This window comes from Rhinichthys klamathensis, unplaced genomic scaffold (genome assembly GCF_029890125.1).
Source record: "Rhinichthys klamathensis goyatoka isolate OS25496 unplaced genomic scaffold, OSU_Roscu_1.1 h1tg000501l_1, whole genome shotgun sequence".
NCBI classification, from domain to species: Eukaryota; Metazoa; Chordata; class Actinopteri; order Cypriniformes; family Leuciscidae; genus Rhinichthys; species Rhinichthys klamathensis.
Genome location: NW_026606982.1, coordinates 1,522,564 through 1,541,627, shown reverse-complemented (window position 1 = coordinate 1,541,627; position 19,064 = coordinate 1,522,564). Strand labels below are relative to the sequence as shown.

The following is a 19,064-nucleotide window of genomic DNA, read 5'->3' as shown; positions in this document are numbered from 1 at the left end:
GTTGAAAACTTAGACTTACACAGAACACTTTACTTTTTTTTTCTTCAATGTTCTGTCCCACGGACTACAGGACAGTTTAATTTCATACAAAGGTGATCTGTGAGTATCAGGAGTTGTGATCTTTCTTGACCTTGGATTTACCTGGTGTTTCTTGAGCAGGATGTTGACACTTGTGAGATCTTTTCCAAATTCATCGCTCTGCAGTTGAGAGGAGATGTTCTGGAGCCAGGAGTCCAGCGCTGAACAGCTCTGCGTGAAAAGCTCAGCTCGGTTAGCGTCGAACAGACACTGAGCTTTGGCTTGAGTGGTGCTCTCCAACTCCTCCCACTGCTTCTGCAGGCTGCTCAGAGTCTCTGATACAGTCTGCTCCAGCTCCGGCTTCTCCTTCACTAACACCTGACCCTCCTGCGAGAACAAGAAAGAGACAGGTAGTCATTGTAGCTATTCTGACCTCTGCTTATGACTTTTACATCCCTTGTTTTTTATTTATTTAGTATGGCCCTGATGAAGCTATTTGACGAATTAATTTCCATATTTCCAGACATTCCACATAAAAGAGCAATTCCTAGCAAATCATTTATTTTAGAGATGAGCATTTCTATGACTTTTTAGAATTGTTATACATTTTCATTTCGTTTACAGGTTTGGAAAATACAATTTCAATGTTTTGTATTGGTTCAGAGGTACATAAGATATCTAAATGCACTAGGAGATGATTGGAACATACCTTGTCAATCTTGTCCAGCCAGTCTTTATTGGAGGCCAGCTCAGCCATGAAGGCCTGGTGCTTCTGCCACTTGCTGTGGAGGTTTCTGGCCTCATCATAGGACATGTCCTGAGCCGTCAACATCTTCTCATTTATCCACAAAGTCAGCTACAGAGACGGGGACGGAAAAGAAGACTTAGGCCCCATTTACACTGCAGGCCTTGATGCCCAATTACGATTTTTTGACTACCGCAAAACTTCAAGAAATAGCTGAGTCCCAAATAGACGCCTGTCTCTTTCACACGCCTGGTGTGGCTGCAGGTTTGGGTAAATAAAAGCCGGTCTCAAATAGAGGCCGGGTCTGTTTTTTAGTTTCGGGTTGTATTTAATCTTCTAAAACCCGCAGATCGTCCGCTTTTTGGCGGCCGCCAAAGCAAATTTTTGTCCCGCCAAAGCCGTTTTTGAACGGTGAGTGATGTAGAATAGAATCACTGCTGCACTTGACGGTGCAGCAGAGAGAGCGCCCCGGCCGCGCGGGCGCACTCTCACGTCTTCAAACAACACGAGCGCTGTCTTGCTCTCTCTCCCTCGCACATATTGATCAAAATCAATTGACACGATAGTAAAAGGTCGGAAGACCGCAGTTTCACATGGAGCATTTGGAGATTTTTTGAGATTAGAGACTCTAGGCCTACACTCAATGAACATCTCAACACTAAATTATAAAAGCCTGTCTCATATAGACGCCTGTCTCAAATACAAGCCGGTGCAGTTCGACAATTTGGGAAAATAAAAGCCCGGGCTATTATTTGAAGTTTTACGGTATATCCGATTTTTTTTAAAGACCTGCTTAAATCTTCTTTTAATAGTGACCCATATCTGATATCTGCATTTACACTACACTTGGCGAAACAAACAAAAACAACAACATTTATTGACATCTAATTCATAGAAATGTTTTTAATGCAATAGTTTCATCCTTATAGCGTATCAAAATCATTATATAATTCTTCAAGACAGTGATTATGTACACAGATCCACTATAAAGGTTAGTGTTTACTAATGGTCTCGTGGTAGAACATTTGTTAAGCATGTTAAAAGTTCTGGGTTCGATTCTGACCTCGTATAGGTTTTTTGTCCTCATTAAAACCAAATGTGTTCATCAGAGATTGTATATCAGGAGCAGGGACATGTTTGTATTAGGGGCGTATGTATCGAATCGTAACATGAGGGTATCGTTAAACCCCTAGTTTGTATGCATTTTATTTTGTGATTTCACTGGAACGAATAGTGTCTCCACAACGGGACTGAAGCGCACATCTGTGCACGAGCCGCCGTCACTGATAACAGCGGCAACAAGCACTCAGGATGATTTCAAGTATTTCAGCACCAGATCGCCTCTTATTTAACACAAACGAATGAAATGCATACTCTGCTACTGCGAAATGTTTTAAAAAGTCACTTTTTCAATGATGTACGACTCGCATTTACAGGAGAATATCCGATCTGTCCGCTTGCATGGCAGACGCAAATGCACGTATCCGATTCATTTCAGATTAATTTCCACAAATGAATGAGGCCTGAAACTGATCTGTGAATATCAGAATCCATGCTTTTTTTTCCTGCTTACACGTTCGTGAGTCATATCCGATCTGTGCCACATGGGAGGAAAAAAAAATGGAATTGGGTCACTTGAACCATGCAGTGTAAATGCGGCATTATTAATCCCACGAAGGCCTGAACTTGGCACTATTGGATTCATCCTGTAGGATGTGCTGTGGTTCCCTGGTGTAGTTTATATGAGAATCTGTTATCTTTCTCAATGGACTTTGTCTTATAATAATTGCTCTGTATTTTGAATTATTACCTCTTGTCCATCCTGAAGGAAGTGCTGCAGCTCTCTGTTATCCTTCAGTTTAGCTAGCAGCTCATTTGCAGCTTGTTTGTTCTTCTGGTGTCTAAAGGAAATCGAGAAGGAATATGAGATGAAAAACATGATGTTATCTGCACTGGATATAATGGGTTTGTTGAGGGATGGGCATGTATTTCAGTTAACGCACACCATTGCCAGGATCCATAGAGATGAATACGGCACAGATATAATATATTTCCAATATAGCGCAGCTTCTTAAGTATTTATTGCAGTATGCACTCTATATTTCAATTTTGTTGTTTTTGAAAGAAGTCTCTTATGCTCACCAAGGATGCGTTTATTTGATAAAAAATTACAGATAAAACAAAAGATATTGTGAAATATTATTACAATCTAAAATAACTGTTTTCTATTTTAATATATTTTAAAATATAATTTATTCCTGTGATGGCAAAGCTGAATTTTCAGCATCATTACGCCAGTCTTCATTGTCACATGATCCTTCAGAAATCACTCTGATATGCTGAATTGCTGCTCAGGAAACATTTCTTATTCTCAATGTTAAAAACCCGTTGTGCTGCTTAATATTTTTGTGGAAAAATATTATTATTTATATTTTTTCATTCAAATACTCAAAGTATTCTTTGATGAATAAAAAGTTCAAAAGCATAGCATTTATTAGAAATCTTTTGTATCATTATACATTTCTTTACTGTCACTTTTAATCAATTTAATGCTTCCTTACTGAATAAGTGTTCATTTCTTTAAAAAAATATCTTACCTGTGTAAATTTATTTAACAAATGTGTGCTGAATTTATGGGAAAATAGCTATATTGTGGAATTGTTGTACTATTACAGTGATTCAATTACTTAATTAAAAATACTCATAACATGATGATTTTGGTCACACTGATCTTCTAATGATGTCTTCTTTTCATTTATTCAGTTTCTGCTCACCTCTCCTGAATGGAGTCTGTCTTCTCTTGGATCTTGTCTGCATAGGTGTTGCCGTCAGATACGAGTCTCCGTCCAGACTCGACCACACCATTGATCTTTTCTTCACTGGCCTCCATGGTAGTAAGGAAATCCTCGTGTTTCTTGATGGCCTCCACAGCCCCTTGCAGGCTGGAGGGCATCTCTGTGTGTGACAGAACATATTCCTGTGGGCAAAGAGAAAAGAGATGGGGTTATTAGCTTTCATTAAGGTTTCACCCACCAATAAGGAGTCCTTATTTGCAGATTATTCAACTAAAATTGTGTCTTTCCCCTAGAAAGATATGGAATGTTTTAAATGTACAGAAGTATTTAATTGTACAATACCAAAAATACAAGCAGTATAGCATACACACACCTGGCTATTGAGGAAGCCCTCTGCCTGTTTTGTATCTCGTAGCAAGGTTTGGAAATCGAAGGCCTGGGCAAGGACACAGTGGCGGCTCTCCCACATTCTTCTCAACTCGTGCCAGCCGGTGTCCAATGCTTGCAGTCGCTGGGCTAAGAACATGTACTGGGCATCAGTCTGTCCCTGAGTTACCTAAACACACACAAATCACAAATGGATACAAAGATAATTTGCTTTATCTGTACAACAACTATTTTCAGGTATTTGTCAAATTTCAGTAAAATATATACTTCTGGTAAAAAGTTTGGGGTCAGTAAGACTTTTCTTTTCTTTGAAAGAAAAATAAATACATTTTATTAATCAAGGATAAATTCAATTGATCACGTGTTATTGAATTTATCTTTCAAATAAATTCTTTTTAACTTTTTAACTCAATTCATCAAAGAATCCTGAAAAATGTTTCTGGAGGATCGTGTGACACTGAAGACTGGAGTAATGCTGAAAAATCAGCTTTGCCATCACAGGAATAAATTACAATTTAAAATATATTAAAATAGAAAAGGTATTTTAAATTGTAATAATATTTGACAAGATTACTGCTTTACTATATTCTGATCACATAATACAGCCTTAGTCAGCATAAGAGTTGTCTTTCTAAAAAAAAATCTTGCCAATCCCAAACAGTAGTGTATAGCAATGAAGGTTTTTCTATTTTTTTTCACGTTTACACTAACTGACCTCAGCTCCAGTAGCTCTCATCTTCTCATAATCTTCCCTGTAATTATCTACTTCATTCTTTATGGCCTCATGTTGTCCCAACAGACGCTCTGCTTCGGCCAGAGAAGTGGGCGTGTCCTCGGATGCCACGGTGGTCTGTGTACGAGACAGCCAGGCCTGGAAGTCATCAAGATCTCTGAGGAAGCCCTGAAGCTTTGAGGCTTCGCCCAAAGACTCCTCACGCCGCTTCATGGTGGCTCGAAGCTCCTCCCACACATCCTGGATTTCAGCCAGTCGACCCTTGATCTCCTCCTCCTGCTCAGGATGCTCAGACGCCAACTTCTCGGCCTCAGAGCGCATATCATCCAACTTACCCTGTGGAAGACAACGGGAAGAGAACAAGAAAGAAAAAGTATAAAAGCTACAATTTCTGTCTGGTTGTATTAGATATAATGATGTGTTATTTTATTTTTATTTTTTTACCTGTATAGCCTCCAGGTCTCTCTCCATACCAGTGAGCTTGCGCTGCAGGGCCATGACCCCAGCCAGGTCGTTTCCAAGGCTCTGTGTGGACTCAATGACTTTGGTCTTCTCCTTCATCCAGCTCTTGATCTCATTACACTCGAGATGATAGTTCTGGATATTCAGTGCAGATTCCAGAGCTTGTTTACGCTGGTTGGCCAGACTCTGGAAATCAGACCACCTTCAGAGGAGGATGAAGGAGGAGAAGTGTGAGGCCATTTCTGCTTATCTAACTTTATGCACATTTTCTGTGTGTATGCCTGTGTTAAGTTGGTTCTGTGTGCTGTTAATCTCTCCTTTGTTATAGTTTTGTCAACTATATAACTAGATAACTCTGGGAGTGGTCAATCTGCTCTTTGTGTTGGTGACTGTACCTGTTATTGAGTTGGTTTTGTGTCTGGTCAATCTGCTCTTTGTTGCGGTTGTCTGATCCAAGCAGCTGTTGGGCCACTTGATTGACATCAGAAATGCGAGCGCCCAGTGTGTTCATCTCTGGCTCCAGAGTTTCAAACCTTTAGTCAAAACAAACCATATTACACCAATATATGCCATTTCAATAAGTTTAATAATTAAAACTTACACAAGGATCATTGTATTTGTTCTAACCTCTGCTGGACCACCTCCAGGTCCTCTAGTTTGGTGGGAATCTCCATGTTGTGCAGCCACTGTTCTTTTTCTCCAACCCACAGCTGGCAGGCACTAGCTTCACTAAACATGCGATACAACGCAAGTGCCCCATCTAAGGCCTGTCGCCATGACGAAGACAAACCCTCTAACTCTTCATAGCGCTGTTCTATCGCTGGGAGACGGCCCTCCACCTGTTCAAGAACGAGAGAGGCTTTTAAATAAATAATATGAGTAACAAACACTACTGTTCAAAAGTTTGGGTTCAGCAATTTTTTTTAAAATGTTTTAAAAGAAGTCTCTTATACTCACCAAGGCTGCATTTATTTGATAAAAATACAGTAAAAACAGTAAAACTGTGAAATAGGATTACAGTTCAAAATTTTTTTTTTCTATTTTAATATATTTTAAATTGTAATTTATTCCCCTGAGGCAAAACTGAATTTTCAGAAATCATTATAATATGCTGATTTGGCGCTCAAGAAACATTTCTTATTAATGTTAATGTTGAAAACAGTTGTGCTGCTTAATATTTTGTGGAAACCATGATACTTTTTTTCAGGATTCTTTGATAAATAGAAAGTTCAAAAGAACAGAATCTATTTGTAATACAAATCTTTTGTAACATTGTAAATGTCTTTTAATGTAATGTCATTTGATCAATTGAATGCATTCTTGCTGAATTGAAATAATAATTTATTTTTAAAAAAAAACTTTTACTGACCCCAAACTTATTAACTTTTTGAATGTATTAATAGGGGTGTCAATCAATTCAAATATATAAATCTTGGTAAATATTTGTTATCAATCTGTAGTTAATGCATTGTTTCTTTCCAGTGTGTGTGTGTATGTGTGTTGTGTACCTGTGGGGAGTGTGTGTACGCTGCAGGCAGTGTTGAGGCCTGTTCATGTAGTGAGTCGATGAGTGATCGGTGACTTTGAATCTCTTCTTCCACCTCTCTCTGCGTTCTGGCCAGGGTCTGTGTAGAAAACTCATCATGGCCCAGTTCTTGACTAGACACCTACAAACAGAACAAACAGAGAATAACAAAAGATTCAGTCTGATGACTAAACTCAGCAGCAAGGCTACACCATGATGAATTCCTTTGAAATAGAACAGGACAAAATAGAAATGTGTACAAATAGTCAGTAAAACATATATTTGTGTTTGTTTTACCTGTCTTAGTGTTTCCATTATCCAGGCCTCCATGTCGTTGGCGTCTGTTTGGAACTGATGGAAAGCTACAGACTCATTGAGCCTCTGCTCACGCAACTCTGAGGCCTGTGGAAAGAGAGAGTGTGAAATGCGGTGCAGTGTAAAGACACACATTCCACTTTAAAGCTTGAGCCATTCTCTGGTTCTGTACCTCCTCGAGGTGTGACCACTGTGCTCTCACGTCCTTGATTCGCTCTGTAACCTCAGGTGCTCCAGAGTGGCCTTCCTTTACCAGGGCTTCTCCACCAGCAATGCTATTCCCCAGAGGGCCGTACCGGGCTGCCATCTCATCTCTGAAGGCCTCATGTTTAGACAGGAAGTGAAGAGCGGAGCTCAGGTCCTTTCCATAATCTCCTCCGGACAAGATCTGCTCCTGCTCTCGGATCCAGGCAGCCTCCTCTCCCAGCTCCCACAGGAACTGCCACAGCCTGCGCGAGTCATCTAGTCGAACTCGTCGATCCGCTGCCAGCTGGCCCAATTCTCCATATGCTCGGCCCAGAAGGTCCACCTTCTCTTCAACCAGCGCAGGGTCACACGGCTTATAACCTAAAGAGAGAGGAGAACAATTGTGTTTTAATTGTGAGCTCAAGACCAGCACGTTTGTTTTTGTGTGGGGCGTATCCTCACTCTGTTCATTTGAAGTAAATCTCTTCGCAGCAGCCTGCACAGCTTTGACTCTCTCCGCCTGTGCGGATATATCAGCTTCCACTAGTGTGTGTTTCTGCAACAAGTCCTCCACATCATGAAGGTGTTTTCCACTGTCTTGGGATTGCAGGCGACTCTAAACACACAAACAAAAACATATAAAAGGACTGATCTATAAGACAATTAGTCATGTTTAATCAATCAAAGTGCGTCAATCTTCTGTTTATTCAGCTACACCGATAAGAGATTTCCTGGAATGGTGTGTGATCGTACTTCTGCGCCGGGGCATATTTGGCGTGTCTGCGTGAGAGCGCCCTCTGGCGTTCAGATGGAGCAGCATTTACTACCGATCAGCCGCACTGCACTGACAAGCTGCGCATTAAATAATCGCAGCCTTTGCAAAATCACGTGCGGTTTCATTGCAATTAATTGTGCAGCCCTAGCCTGAATGAGTCCATACCTTCATGTCTTCCATCCAGTCCATGATGTAGCTCATCTCCTGTAGGAGGCGCTGCAGGTCTCTGTGTGCTAGCAGCCTCTCTCGCCGTGCCGCAAGTAGTTCCTTCAGATACTCCCACAGTCTGAGCACGTTATCCCTCCGTGCCAGTACGCGCCGCACTTCATGATATCCCTCCGCTTCCAGTTCTCGAGCAACAGCTTCTACAGCTGCTACACGCTCACCATACGCCTGGATGTCGGTCTCGATGGCCTCATGTTTGCGAGTGGCTGCCTCCACAGCGCCCAGTTCAACACCAAAATTGTCCTAAAGGTGGAGACAATGTTTTATATTAGTCATTAGTCACATCACACTATAAATATTTTCTTCTAAGTGTCAATCTACTTCACCTGTGACACTAGCCGCTGGTTTTCGCTGAGCCAGGTTTCTCTCATGGCTGCTTTGCGGTCAAAGCGTGCGGCCAACATCTCCAGCTTCTCCTGACGAATCAGCTCGTTTCTCAGTGCCAACTCTCTCTCGTGTTCCGCTTTCTCTAGCCTCTCCCACGCCTTCTCAGACAAACAGCAAACACAACAGGCCATGAGCATCAATCAAACTCAAGCTAGATTTGTGTAGATTCACATATACAATAACATTTGATGTGTATATACCTTGTTGATGTCAGAGATGAGTTTTCCCTCTCTTGGCATGTAGACTTTCTGATTGTTTGCTCTCATTTTACTCTGAATGGTGAAGAGCAAAACTTCCAAATTTCCCTTTTCAGTGAACCTGTCAAAACGCATACAATAATAAAGGGATGCATCTAGAATGTATTTTAGGTATCAAACATTTAAAGTCAACATAAAAATCCAGTATAGAGCTCATTTTACTCTATTGTAATGTAATTGTTGTGTGTATATACACGAGTTAAACAGGATATTCAGTGAGAAAAATTGTTGAACAGAACTTGATTTAATCTACTGGGAATTGATTGGATAGGGAAAACTGGGTGTTACACACCACAATACAGCCAGATTGAATGTGAGTTTGCTAAAACAATGCCTTCACATCTATTTAGCTATTGGTAAACATTATCCAACAGTGCAAATAATTATTTACTTACTATATTTTTATTGTTTTCCAGTACAAACAGCTAAACATTCTTAATTCAAGATACATTTACTTGAGAAATGTAAAAATATATATATTTTTTAAGTTTTCTGAAATTTTTTTATCAAAATTAAGTTTATCCCTAAAACGAGAAAGAATATCTGCCAAATGGGTAAGGAAAATAAACTTAATTCAAAGGAGGATTTTTTCTTGTTTTAAACAATCTCACTTAATTTTGATCAACAATCTCAACTTGCATTTCATTGAATTAGAATGATCTTTTTGCTTCTCAAGTAAATGCTTTATGATTTAAAGGGATAGTTTTCACAAAAATTTAATTGGTGTCATTTACTCACCCTCAAGTTGTTCCAACCCTGTATGACTTTCTTTCTTCTGCTGAACACAAAAGAAGATATTTTGAAGAAAGTTCAGTAACCAAACAATTGATGGGCCCATTGAAAAAATACTATGGAAGTCAATGGGGCCCATCAACTGTTTGGTTACCAATCTTTCTTCAAAATATCTTCTTTTGTGTTCAGCAGAAGAAAGAAATTTATACAGGTTTGGAACAACTTAAGGGTGAGTATATGACGACACAATTTACATTTTTGGAGGAACTGTCCCTTTAAGAATTGTACTGGAAAACAATACAAATATATTTTGCAATGTTCGATAATGTTTATCCACATTATTTAAAGAAATTGTGAGCAAAACGACTTTTTGAAGATATTCAGTCTTGTGTTCAGATTTTTTTTTTTTAAAGTGAGATTATGCTTAAACCAAGAAAAAAATATCTGCCAATGGGGTAAGAAAAATAAGCAATTCACATGGAAAACATTTTTCCATTGGCAGAAATCAAGACTTAGATATTAGTACTGGATAACAAGACAAATATACCAAGATAGAAAACCATTTTCTGGATAGAAAGCCTGCACAGCTTAGCAAATGTCAGTGGAAAAGTCAAGTCGTTTCAAAGCAAGAGCAAGTTAATACATTTTAACTGAAGATTACAAATAATTTTCTGCTATGGAATAACATGCACCAATTGATTAGTAAGACCAGGAACGTGCATTAAAAAAGCAAATAGGGTCAAACTTGACTTCATGTTGCCTCGATACCACTCTTTTACACCATTTTTTTACTTGATCACTTACTTAGGTGGTTTCTCCACAGTGCGGTAGGTATTGAAGGCCTGTAGCTGGTTCTGAACCGCACTGAGTGAGTTAGCGAGTTGACGGTCATTAAGGGTAACGATGGTTTGTTCAATCCACTGCAGCAGCTCTGATGCCAGAGTCTCATATTTCTCTATCAGCTGATCTGCCTCGATAGCATAGTCCAGCACCTACAGAAACAGTCGAATACACCCCTATTCACTTTATAGACTAATGACCCACACTTACAGAAACACTTCAGGAAATGGCTATGTAAACATAAGGGCAGAGTGTAATTCTCTCTCGCTCTCCATGTACCTTGCCAATCCTCTTTCCCTCTACAGCGAGCGCCTTCATCTTGCTGAAGTAGTGGTAGTATGTGGCCACATATGTGATGATGGACTTCTCATCAGGCTGATCAACATTCACATCTAGAGAGCAAGAGATATGACAGAAATACATTAGCTAGTTAATAATAATAAAAATACGCTCTTGTGTTCATTCTTTTTATTCGGCAGATTGTCTCTTGATTTGGTCTGGCTGGACACCTTCCACCCAAAGGTTCTGTGTGTATCTCAGAGTATATTGTTTTTGTCGAGTGTCTGTGGGTAGATGTGTCTTTACTATCTGGTTAAAAATGATGCATGTATTTGCTATTTATGCACATATCTGAATCTCACCCTCTGGATCCAGTAGCTTGGTAAGACCCAGCTCCTTCTCAGCCACATTAAAGGCATTCTGCAGGTTATAGTGGGCATTAGAACGCTTAAGATTATCAAAGTCAATCAAGTCTGACCTAAAAATGAGAAAGAAAGAAAGAAAGAAAGAAAGAAGAAAATCAACAGGAATGTTATTTTTAGGCGGTAAAACTATTTGCAAAGAGGACATTTCTTTTTGACACTAAGAACACTGCAGTACACTTCTCCAACAAAAGAGGGAAGCACTCCATCACTGTAAGGGATTTTCTCTCCTTATTTAGGTCAACTTAATTCAACGTTTCCTTTTTACGTTATGCTGCATGAAAAAAATTGCAGAAAAGAACAAAAGCTGCTAGGCGACAGTTGAGAGGAAGAGAGCTAAAATGAGGGGATGGTGGGACTGATACAGCAAGAGATCCTACATGGCCCAATTAGTTTGATAAAATGATTTCACAGGGAGACAAAAGAGGAATCTCACCTCAAATATACAAATCATACAATGTACAGTAAATACAGCTGGGACCAAAAATTTGAGAGCATATGCTTCCATTTTGCATTGTTTTTTTTTTTTACTTAATAAATATATTTATTTTCATTAAAATTTATGAGCATAACAAAAAAGTGAAAAGCTGGATTAACAAAACTAACATGTCTTTCTTTACACATTTACACATCTCAGAATTCACAAATTTAGAGTAAAATGATCCCTTCAACTTATTGATGTATTCCATCTATACACACTTTTACAGAACAAAGTTAAAGTTCCAGAATGCCGTTGGAGCACCTGCAGACCTCTCTGTATATGTGGGAACATGCTGAAGAATGAAGGGCCGCGAAGAGCATGAGCACATGCTACTATGTGGAAATTGCAGTCATACCAAAGCTTGTCATGTGTTTGAGAACAAAGGCCTTGTACCGGTGTACTTGTATGTGTGTTTGTGAGCTCAGATCGATACCTGTGTTTGTGCACTATGGCATTGAACGCTAGACCGTCTCTCCAGCTGGTGGTGAAGTTGTGGACATTGACATTCGGGTACCTGAAAGGAGAGTAGCTTTCATTAGTACAGAACCAGAGCATGTGAGCAGAGTGGAGCGTGAGCGAGCGGGGAGCGTGAGAGGGCGGATCTTGGACAGAGCGCAGAGCGGCATTTTTAAAAGGACGGAGCGTCGGCCTATTTCCCGCTCCAACTTCGCTCCGCTCACACCACGAGTCTGAAGCATGCGTAGTCAAGCCTGTCTCGCACCGTGAACAGCAGACTATTTTCAGTCAAAACTCGGCTCAATAATGGAGTTAAAAAAGAAGACAATTTTGGAAAGAAACTCCACGTCTTTCCCCGCCTGGCTAAAGTAGCTCGCATTGTGTTCAGCATCCCAAGCGGATCTGCGAGCACAGAGAGGGTTTTCTCCGCTTCTGGCCTGCTGTCAAGAAACCACTGCATGAGTCTGAAGCCTCAGATATCGTCCAAACTTGTGTTCTTGAAGGTGAACTCAAAAGAACTGTAGATAAGGAAAGTTTTTAAAAAAAGTTAAAGCCAATTTAAATTGTAATCCTCTGGGCAAAAGTTCAGTTATAAGAATTTTGGTCTAATAGTTCATTTACTTTTAAAACGTTTATGTATATTTCTTTATATTTTTGTTTATATAATTTTTAAAAAATATTATTAGGCCCATTTATTCATTTAATTTTACAGCAGTTTGTGTGTACAATGGATATAAGCCAATTTTAATCTTGCGCTTTGCACAAAAGTTCAGTTATCAAAATTCTGGCCTAATAGTTAATTTACTTTTAAAACTTTTATGTATATTCTTGTTTATATAATTTATTTATATTATTAGGTCCATTTATTCGTTTAAATTTACAGGACTTTTTGTGTAGGCTATATTCCTTCTTACATTTCTATTTGAAAAATGTTGTTGTTGCTCTTTAGTTCTTTGGGAGGTAAGCTGTGGTCTAAGCTAAAAGTGAAATACATGCAGATTTTTTTCCTTTTTTGGAGCAAGCGGGGGGCGATTTGAGTGGAGCGCGAAGCAAACTGTGTTGAGCGATAATGAGCAGAGCGGCCTGATGTGGCTTTGAGCGGGGGAGCGGAGGGGTGAACAGTTCCGTGAGCGAGTAGCTGAGATTCTCACCGCTCCACTCCGCTCATATGCTCTGTACAGAACCAGAACTAGTGTGTGTTCAAGAGAACAGAAGCATCATTCAGTCATCGATTCACTTCATTTCTTTCTCTTTCTCTCTTACCCAGCAGTCTTCATCTGACACCACAGCAGCAGAGCATCTTTGGCAGATTTCTTCTCCTTGTTGTCCTCCGTCTCAACGCTAATGTCTTGGATCTGTTCAAACAAGTGAGACGTAAAACATTTAACTGTGTAAACTTCTTACCTTTAGCTCTCAGTTTAGATTTTAGGTTTGGAGGTTTGGGTGAGTTTTTAACCATTTTTTAGTAGACTCCTGTCAACTTAGATGCCATTTTTTTGCTTTGTTTATGTTCTGTAAGTTATTGTTTAGTTCAGTTTTGTATACACTACTGGGAAATTAACATAAATACTGTATTCACTACCTGAATGATTGGAAGTAAATTCAGTTGAAGAATGCAGTTATCATAAATAACCAAACACTATGTGCACTAAACATGATTTAGGACATGACACTCAGAAGAGCAGTGACTTTGTATTTAGCTGTTGTGTGTTCATGGCCTTTAAGTTTTTGATTGATGCGATACATGGATGGTTTTCAAGATGGCGCCTGTGTGTTTGGCTTGCCGTCTGTTGCTCTCGTGGTTTCTTCTCTGCTTGTTTTCTGTCTGTAACCTGCTGTGCGACTAGTCTACGCCCGGTCAAGCTCTCCTAGACATCCACTTCTCTGTTGTGGACTCATTCACAAACTCTCACAACTTGGACGTGGACTGCCCCTTCTACAAATCGCACGAGCCACTCCGAACGGTCATCCTGCACGATATCCGCCGGTGGCCGCTTAACACCTTGCGGAGAAAGCGAAGGAGGACACGAGGAACCCGCGGAGGATACATCGCAAAACTGAAGGCTTATTTACGAGCTGGCATTTCGTTTCGGGGCAGCTCTGCTGCCTGACGCCCGCTAGATGCGGTTTACCGGTGGCTCCGTCCTGTTTTTCCCCTGCACCTGAGTTCTGTCGCTCGGGCTGATCTCCACAGTGTTGGCCTCTGCTCCCGGCGGCACGGAGTTAATCACGGAAATCTGCGCTCATTGAGAAAAGTGTCTTCATCTCACGTTACTATTCCTCCACCTAAGATGGCATTAATAAACGCCCACTCTGTGGTGAATAAGACCTTTTTATTAAATGACTTCTACTCTTCACATAACTAGGATTTTATGTTCATCACAGAATCCTGGATAAAGGTTGGTGATTTAACTCCCTTCTCAGAACTGGTTCCAACGAACTGTACATTTTTTAACTCTCCTTGTCCGAATGGACGCGGGGGTGGGATTATAACAATTTTAAATAACTCTCTCTCCTCACGCTGCCGGTTTGTCCCTGTTACGGCCTTCCCCAGCTTTTTGAAGCTCAGCTTCTCCACCTAGACTGGAATGGTCCTGTCTGTCTAGGGTGATATAAAGGATTTTATACAGCAATTTACTGAGCTTATCGGCAATATTGCCACAAACTATGATCGCTTCCTACTTCCAACGCGGACGACACTCAAATTTATATTCCAATCAAGAGAAACAACCCTGCAGCGTTAAATTCGCTTCTGCTATGCTTAGAGGAGGTGAAAGCATGGCTAGCCAAAAATTTCCTTTCTAAATGAAGATAAGACTGAGGTCATTGTTTTTGGGCCAAATGAAAATTCTCAGTGTATAAACCCTGATTTAGGAAGTCTATCTGCTTTTAAATCCCGAGGGGTGCGGAACTTAGGTGTTCTTGTTGACCAGCCTTTAACATTTGACAAACACATTTCATCCGTAATCAGTTCCAGTTTCAACCAACTTCGTCTACTGTCTAAAATCAAAGGCTTTCTCACTCCGAAAACTCTGGAAATGGCTGTTCAAAAGAACAGGATTTATTTTTAAATAGTTTTTTTGTAACAATATCAAAGTCATTACTGTCACTTTTGATCAATTCAATGCATCTTTGCCTAATAAAAGTAATAAAGATCCATTCCAGAGTATATCCGTACAACAATTTATAAATCTGCTTCAATTCATTCAGCAAAACAAGGAACTTCTTGTTGTAGTTTCTTCTTGTAAATATTATTTTCAATATCTTGTTTTCACTTTTCAGCAACATAATAAAAACACAAATCAGCAACATCTTCACAAAATAATCAGAAGCAGTGATGAAACGCAGTAAGCAGTCTGGATCACTGGACTTTGATAATTAGCTTATTTCAATAGAAAGAATATTGAGCTGATTTAAAAAAGGACAGGCAAATAAAAAAAGGGCAATGAAGTGCCAGACAAAAATATGTTAATTATTCTTCATTATGAATAGATGACACGATAAAGCCATTTGAAAGACAAACAAAAAGAACAGAACTGGGTTAAAAGACGTCAAAAGATCACTATAATGACAGATAATCACACATTAAAACTTTTTTTCTTTGGCTCAATGTGTGTCTATGAGTCAAATTCCAAAGTCAGAACTATATTTAATATTGTGAGATTCCCTACACAACTATAATTAGTGCACCAAAACAATTGACATTTAAGTTTAGTTAATTTAGTTAAAAACAGGTGTTCCCATTTTATCAATGACGGGTGAGAGATGCTGTATCAACTGACTCACAGGCTTAGACACACACCTAAGTCTAGTCGAAGCCACATCATCCTACCTGGAAGCGGAGGATTATAGTCCAGATGAGTCCAAGTGTGAGGCGGTGGTTTCCGTCGACTATGTCGTGAGAACCCATATTCTCCAGATGAACCTTTTGTTCCTTTAGGAACTGCAGAGCCTTGTCAACGTTCTCCAGACAGTGGATGCGCATACGGCCCTTGGTTGGCTTTGGCTGAGAGAGAGAACAAGAATTTCAATTAATGAAATGAAATGAAAGTGTATGGATAAACACAGCAATGAAGTGTTTGAAACTGACAGATGAATATGACAAGAAAAACAGGTTTATTAGAGAGGGAGGGATGGATGGATGGATGCTGACCAGTTGTTCACTGGAGAGAACCTCCAGCAGTCGGATAAGCATGCGTCCATCGCGGAGGTCAGTGTAGAGGTCACCGATTCTGCAGGTCACACGGCCCAGGTGAGAGTTCACCCATTTAGTGAAAGTCTTCTTTTGCACTGCCTCTCTCTCATCTGGAAGAGAGAGGAAAAAAAGAGGTTTGGAGGTCAAACTTGTTCAAAAAAACATTCACTCTGGTACACTAAAGCCCCTGCACACACGCACACACACAAGAATTTGGAACAATCATAAACCACATAGACTGTGAATGCATTTCAAAAACTATCCCAAAAATACACATACTGGTATTGCAAAAAAAAAAAAACATTAGGTCACGAATTTAAAGGCAGAAAAACAAGACTCCATAAATTTTACTGCAACAAGCCATGTCAGGACCTGCATTTTACAACTGTGCATAAAATGAACATTCAAGGATGACGTGCAGAGGCCGAGGACTGACTGTAACTCTAAACTCTATTAAAGCAACTCAATTACTGCAGCACGCTGACAGCTTGACTGATGGCTGCCCACATTAGTCAGAGCAGACCTCACTCACAGCCAGCCAATTATGTGACGGAAGGGGCGGGACTCAACCGCACAGAGCACTGTGACGAGATAAAGCATCCTAATTTTTATAATGTTTCTCTGCCCATAATCTGAATTCAAAAAAATGACACCGCCAGACAGATGGAAAGAGACCAGAAACAAGAATGCTTGATAAGTGTCCACTAAGAGTACAGTATTAGTGTCACAGGAACTTGTGTGAAAGCATATGGGGCTGGTCAGTAAGAGGCTCAACCCACTGCTGTCATCTGATTGACCTTTACAGAGGAACAACAAGCTGTTTATCACAAACACTACTACAACTACAAGCTCCCCCTCACTAACACCTATATTCAGAAAGACTGAGCGAGAGCTGCATGTTGTGTTCTATGCGCTAATATGACAAGATAATTCCTGTAACAAGTTTAAATGAAGCATGGTAATTTAATTGCTGATAAGAAAAATGTCATGAGCACAAAACGCCTCAGTCATTAAACAAACACGCTCCCTGTAAACGCTGAAAACAAGCACACAAAATAATGCAAGAGCACAAAAGCAGTGAGAGGCAACACAAGGTCAGCTTCAGAGCCATCTGGTCACAGATCTTCGCTCTCGCGCACACACACACACACACACACACACACACACACACACACACAGTCTTTCATTAGGGCTGAGCTTGTTATTTCACAGGGAATTGGATCACACTGTAACACACAGAAACACCTGTACATGTACGACTGAAAACCACACAGTGATTGACTGCTGTGCTGCTAAAAAGGTAGTTGAATAGTAAAGGACACCACATCTGAAAAGCCTGTGTGTGCGTGTCTGTAGAGGCCTGATCATGGTTTGAAACCCATTAGAGAATAAGACACACTTCATAGATGGTAAAACCTTGAAGGCTGTCTTTCATCCCAGATTAAATTCTCATGTCTTTTATTGTGTTTTTATCGTAACACTCTTTCTCAGTCGAAATTTCATCAATGAAACTTTTCTACAGTTTCTTTCAGAAATTCCTTATATCTCTAACAGTGGGGCAATCACATACACACAGAGCCTAGAAATCTTGAATAAGATGAGCTTCCTTTCACAGACAGACAGAGAGACACACACACACACACACGCACAACGTGTGAACCTCACAAAAACATGTCCAGGTCACAGAATTCAAACTACTTTTTTTTGTAGAAAATAATTTTAGAAATTAGTTTTTTAAACAAGTATTAATTTAATCTACATTTGGATTTCTTTACAAATCTAGAATTAAAATATTTTTAATAATAAATAATATTATATTTTGAGATAGATGTGTTGGACCAGATTAGTGAAGAAAAATCTGGCCCAGTGGGTCTGAACTGGTGGGATTATGCATGATTAAAGTAAGTTCAAAATAAACAAGACTTTTAGAATACAGGGTCAATTTTGTTGTTGAATCAAACTCTATTGGCCATAGACAGGCAAATTAGACAGATGCCAACATGGACTGCTGTGTGACATGCCCTCATCCTCAACAACCATGAACAAAACACAACCCGGATTATTAAATACAGGTTACAATTGGTACTAATTTGGGCTGCCCCTTTTTGTCCACCCAACTTAAGCAAATATATATATTCAAAATTGGCTAGGAAATAAAGAGTTGAAAATTTTTATTTATTTTAAGTTTTCACAATTATTTACAACCTGATATGCATTTTTATGGGTTTAAATAAAAGATTTTTGACAATAAAAAAAATAAAAAAAAATAAAAACTGTGCATCAAAACCACTCCTTTCCTGATAAAAAATTTACTTGATTTTTAAGTCAACGAATTTGCTACAGCTTAAATGTAACATTTTTGACAAGCCAAACATGCCAGTCTCAGAGTAACATGTAATTAATTTATGCCCCGAAATAATTCCGTAAAATAAGTATAATGTACTACACAAAAAGCATTTCGAACATCTCCAGCATGTTTTATAATTACTCAAAAATCAAATATAGTAAAAAAAATTGTTGGTTTTGAAGAAGATTTTTAATGCACGAATAAACACATTGGCCCTCATTTATCATTCTTGCGTAGAAACGGGCGTATATTTTGTCGTAAGATTATGCTTACACTCCTCTCACCGACTGATTTATGAAGCTATGCGTACCTTTGAAATCCAGGTGTACGCAATACCGGCCCTTGATAAATGCCGCGGCTGAAAACGATCGTCATTAGAATAACACGCCCCTATATATTCAAGTCTCCGCTTCCCCCACGCCACATTTTACGCCATCACGGAAGACGGCAAAGAGAAACTTCTCTGACGTGGAGCCGAAATGACCTATCACAATGCATTTTT

General features: G+C 39.6%; 1 protein-coding gene across 6 annotated transcripts in view; it reads right to left on the bottom strand.

Annotated features, from left to right (window-relative positions):
* Positions 1-19,064, bottom strand: part of LOC130072648 (spectrin beta chain, non-erythrocytic 1) — a 91,915-nt gene that overhangs the window by 11,985 nt on the left and 60,866 nt on the right. For all 6 annotated transcript variants that reach the window (XM_056237846.1, XM_056237841.1, XM_056237842.1 and 3 more), the window contains 23 exons: positions 16,174-16,325; positions 15,853-16,026; positions 13,284-13,375; positions 11,998-12,078; positions 11,024-11,139; positions 10,662-10,774; positions 10,347-10,534; positions 8,754-8,871; positions 8,493-8,651; positions 8,107-8,409; positions 7,629-7,782; positions 7,153-7,547; positions 6,963-7,067; positions 6,649-6,807; positions 5,768-5,979; positions 5,536-5,673; positions 5,123-5,342; positions 4,661-5,014; positions 3,932-4,114; positions 3,538-3,740; positions 2,574-2,664; positions 728-874; positions 142-405 (listed from right to left, as the gene is read on the bottom strand). In XM_056237846.1, the coding sequence (XP_056093821.1) occupies positions 142-405; positions 728-874; positions 2,574-2,664; positions 3,538-3,740; positions 3,932-4,114; positions 4,661-5,014; positions 5,123-5,342; positions 5,536-5,673; positions 5,768-5,979; positions 6,649-6,807; positions 6,963-7,067; positions 7,153-7,547; positions 7,629-7,782; positions 8,107-8,409; positions 8,493-8,651; positions 8,754-8,871; positions 10,347-10,534; positions 10,662-10,774; positions 11,024-11,139; positions 11,998-12,078; positions 13,284-13,375; positions 15,853-16,026; positions 16,174-16,325 (4,121 nt within the window). The remainder of the gene's footprint in view (positions 1-141; positions 406-727; positions 875-2,573; positions 2,665-3,537; positions 3,741-3,931; positions 4,115-4,660; positions 5,015-5,122; positions 5,343-5,535; positions 5,674-5,767; positions 5,980-6,648; positions 6,808-6,962; positions 7,068-7,152; positions 7,548-7,628; positions 7,783-8,106; positions 8,410-8,492; positions 8,652-8,753; positions 8,872-10,346; positions 10,535-10,661; positions 10,775-11,023; positions 11,140-11,997; positions 12,079-13,283; positions 13,376-15,852; positions 16,027-16,173; positions 16,326-19,064) is intronic.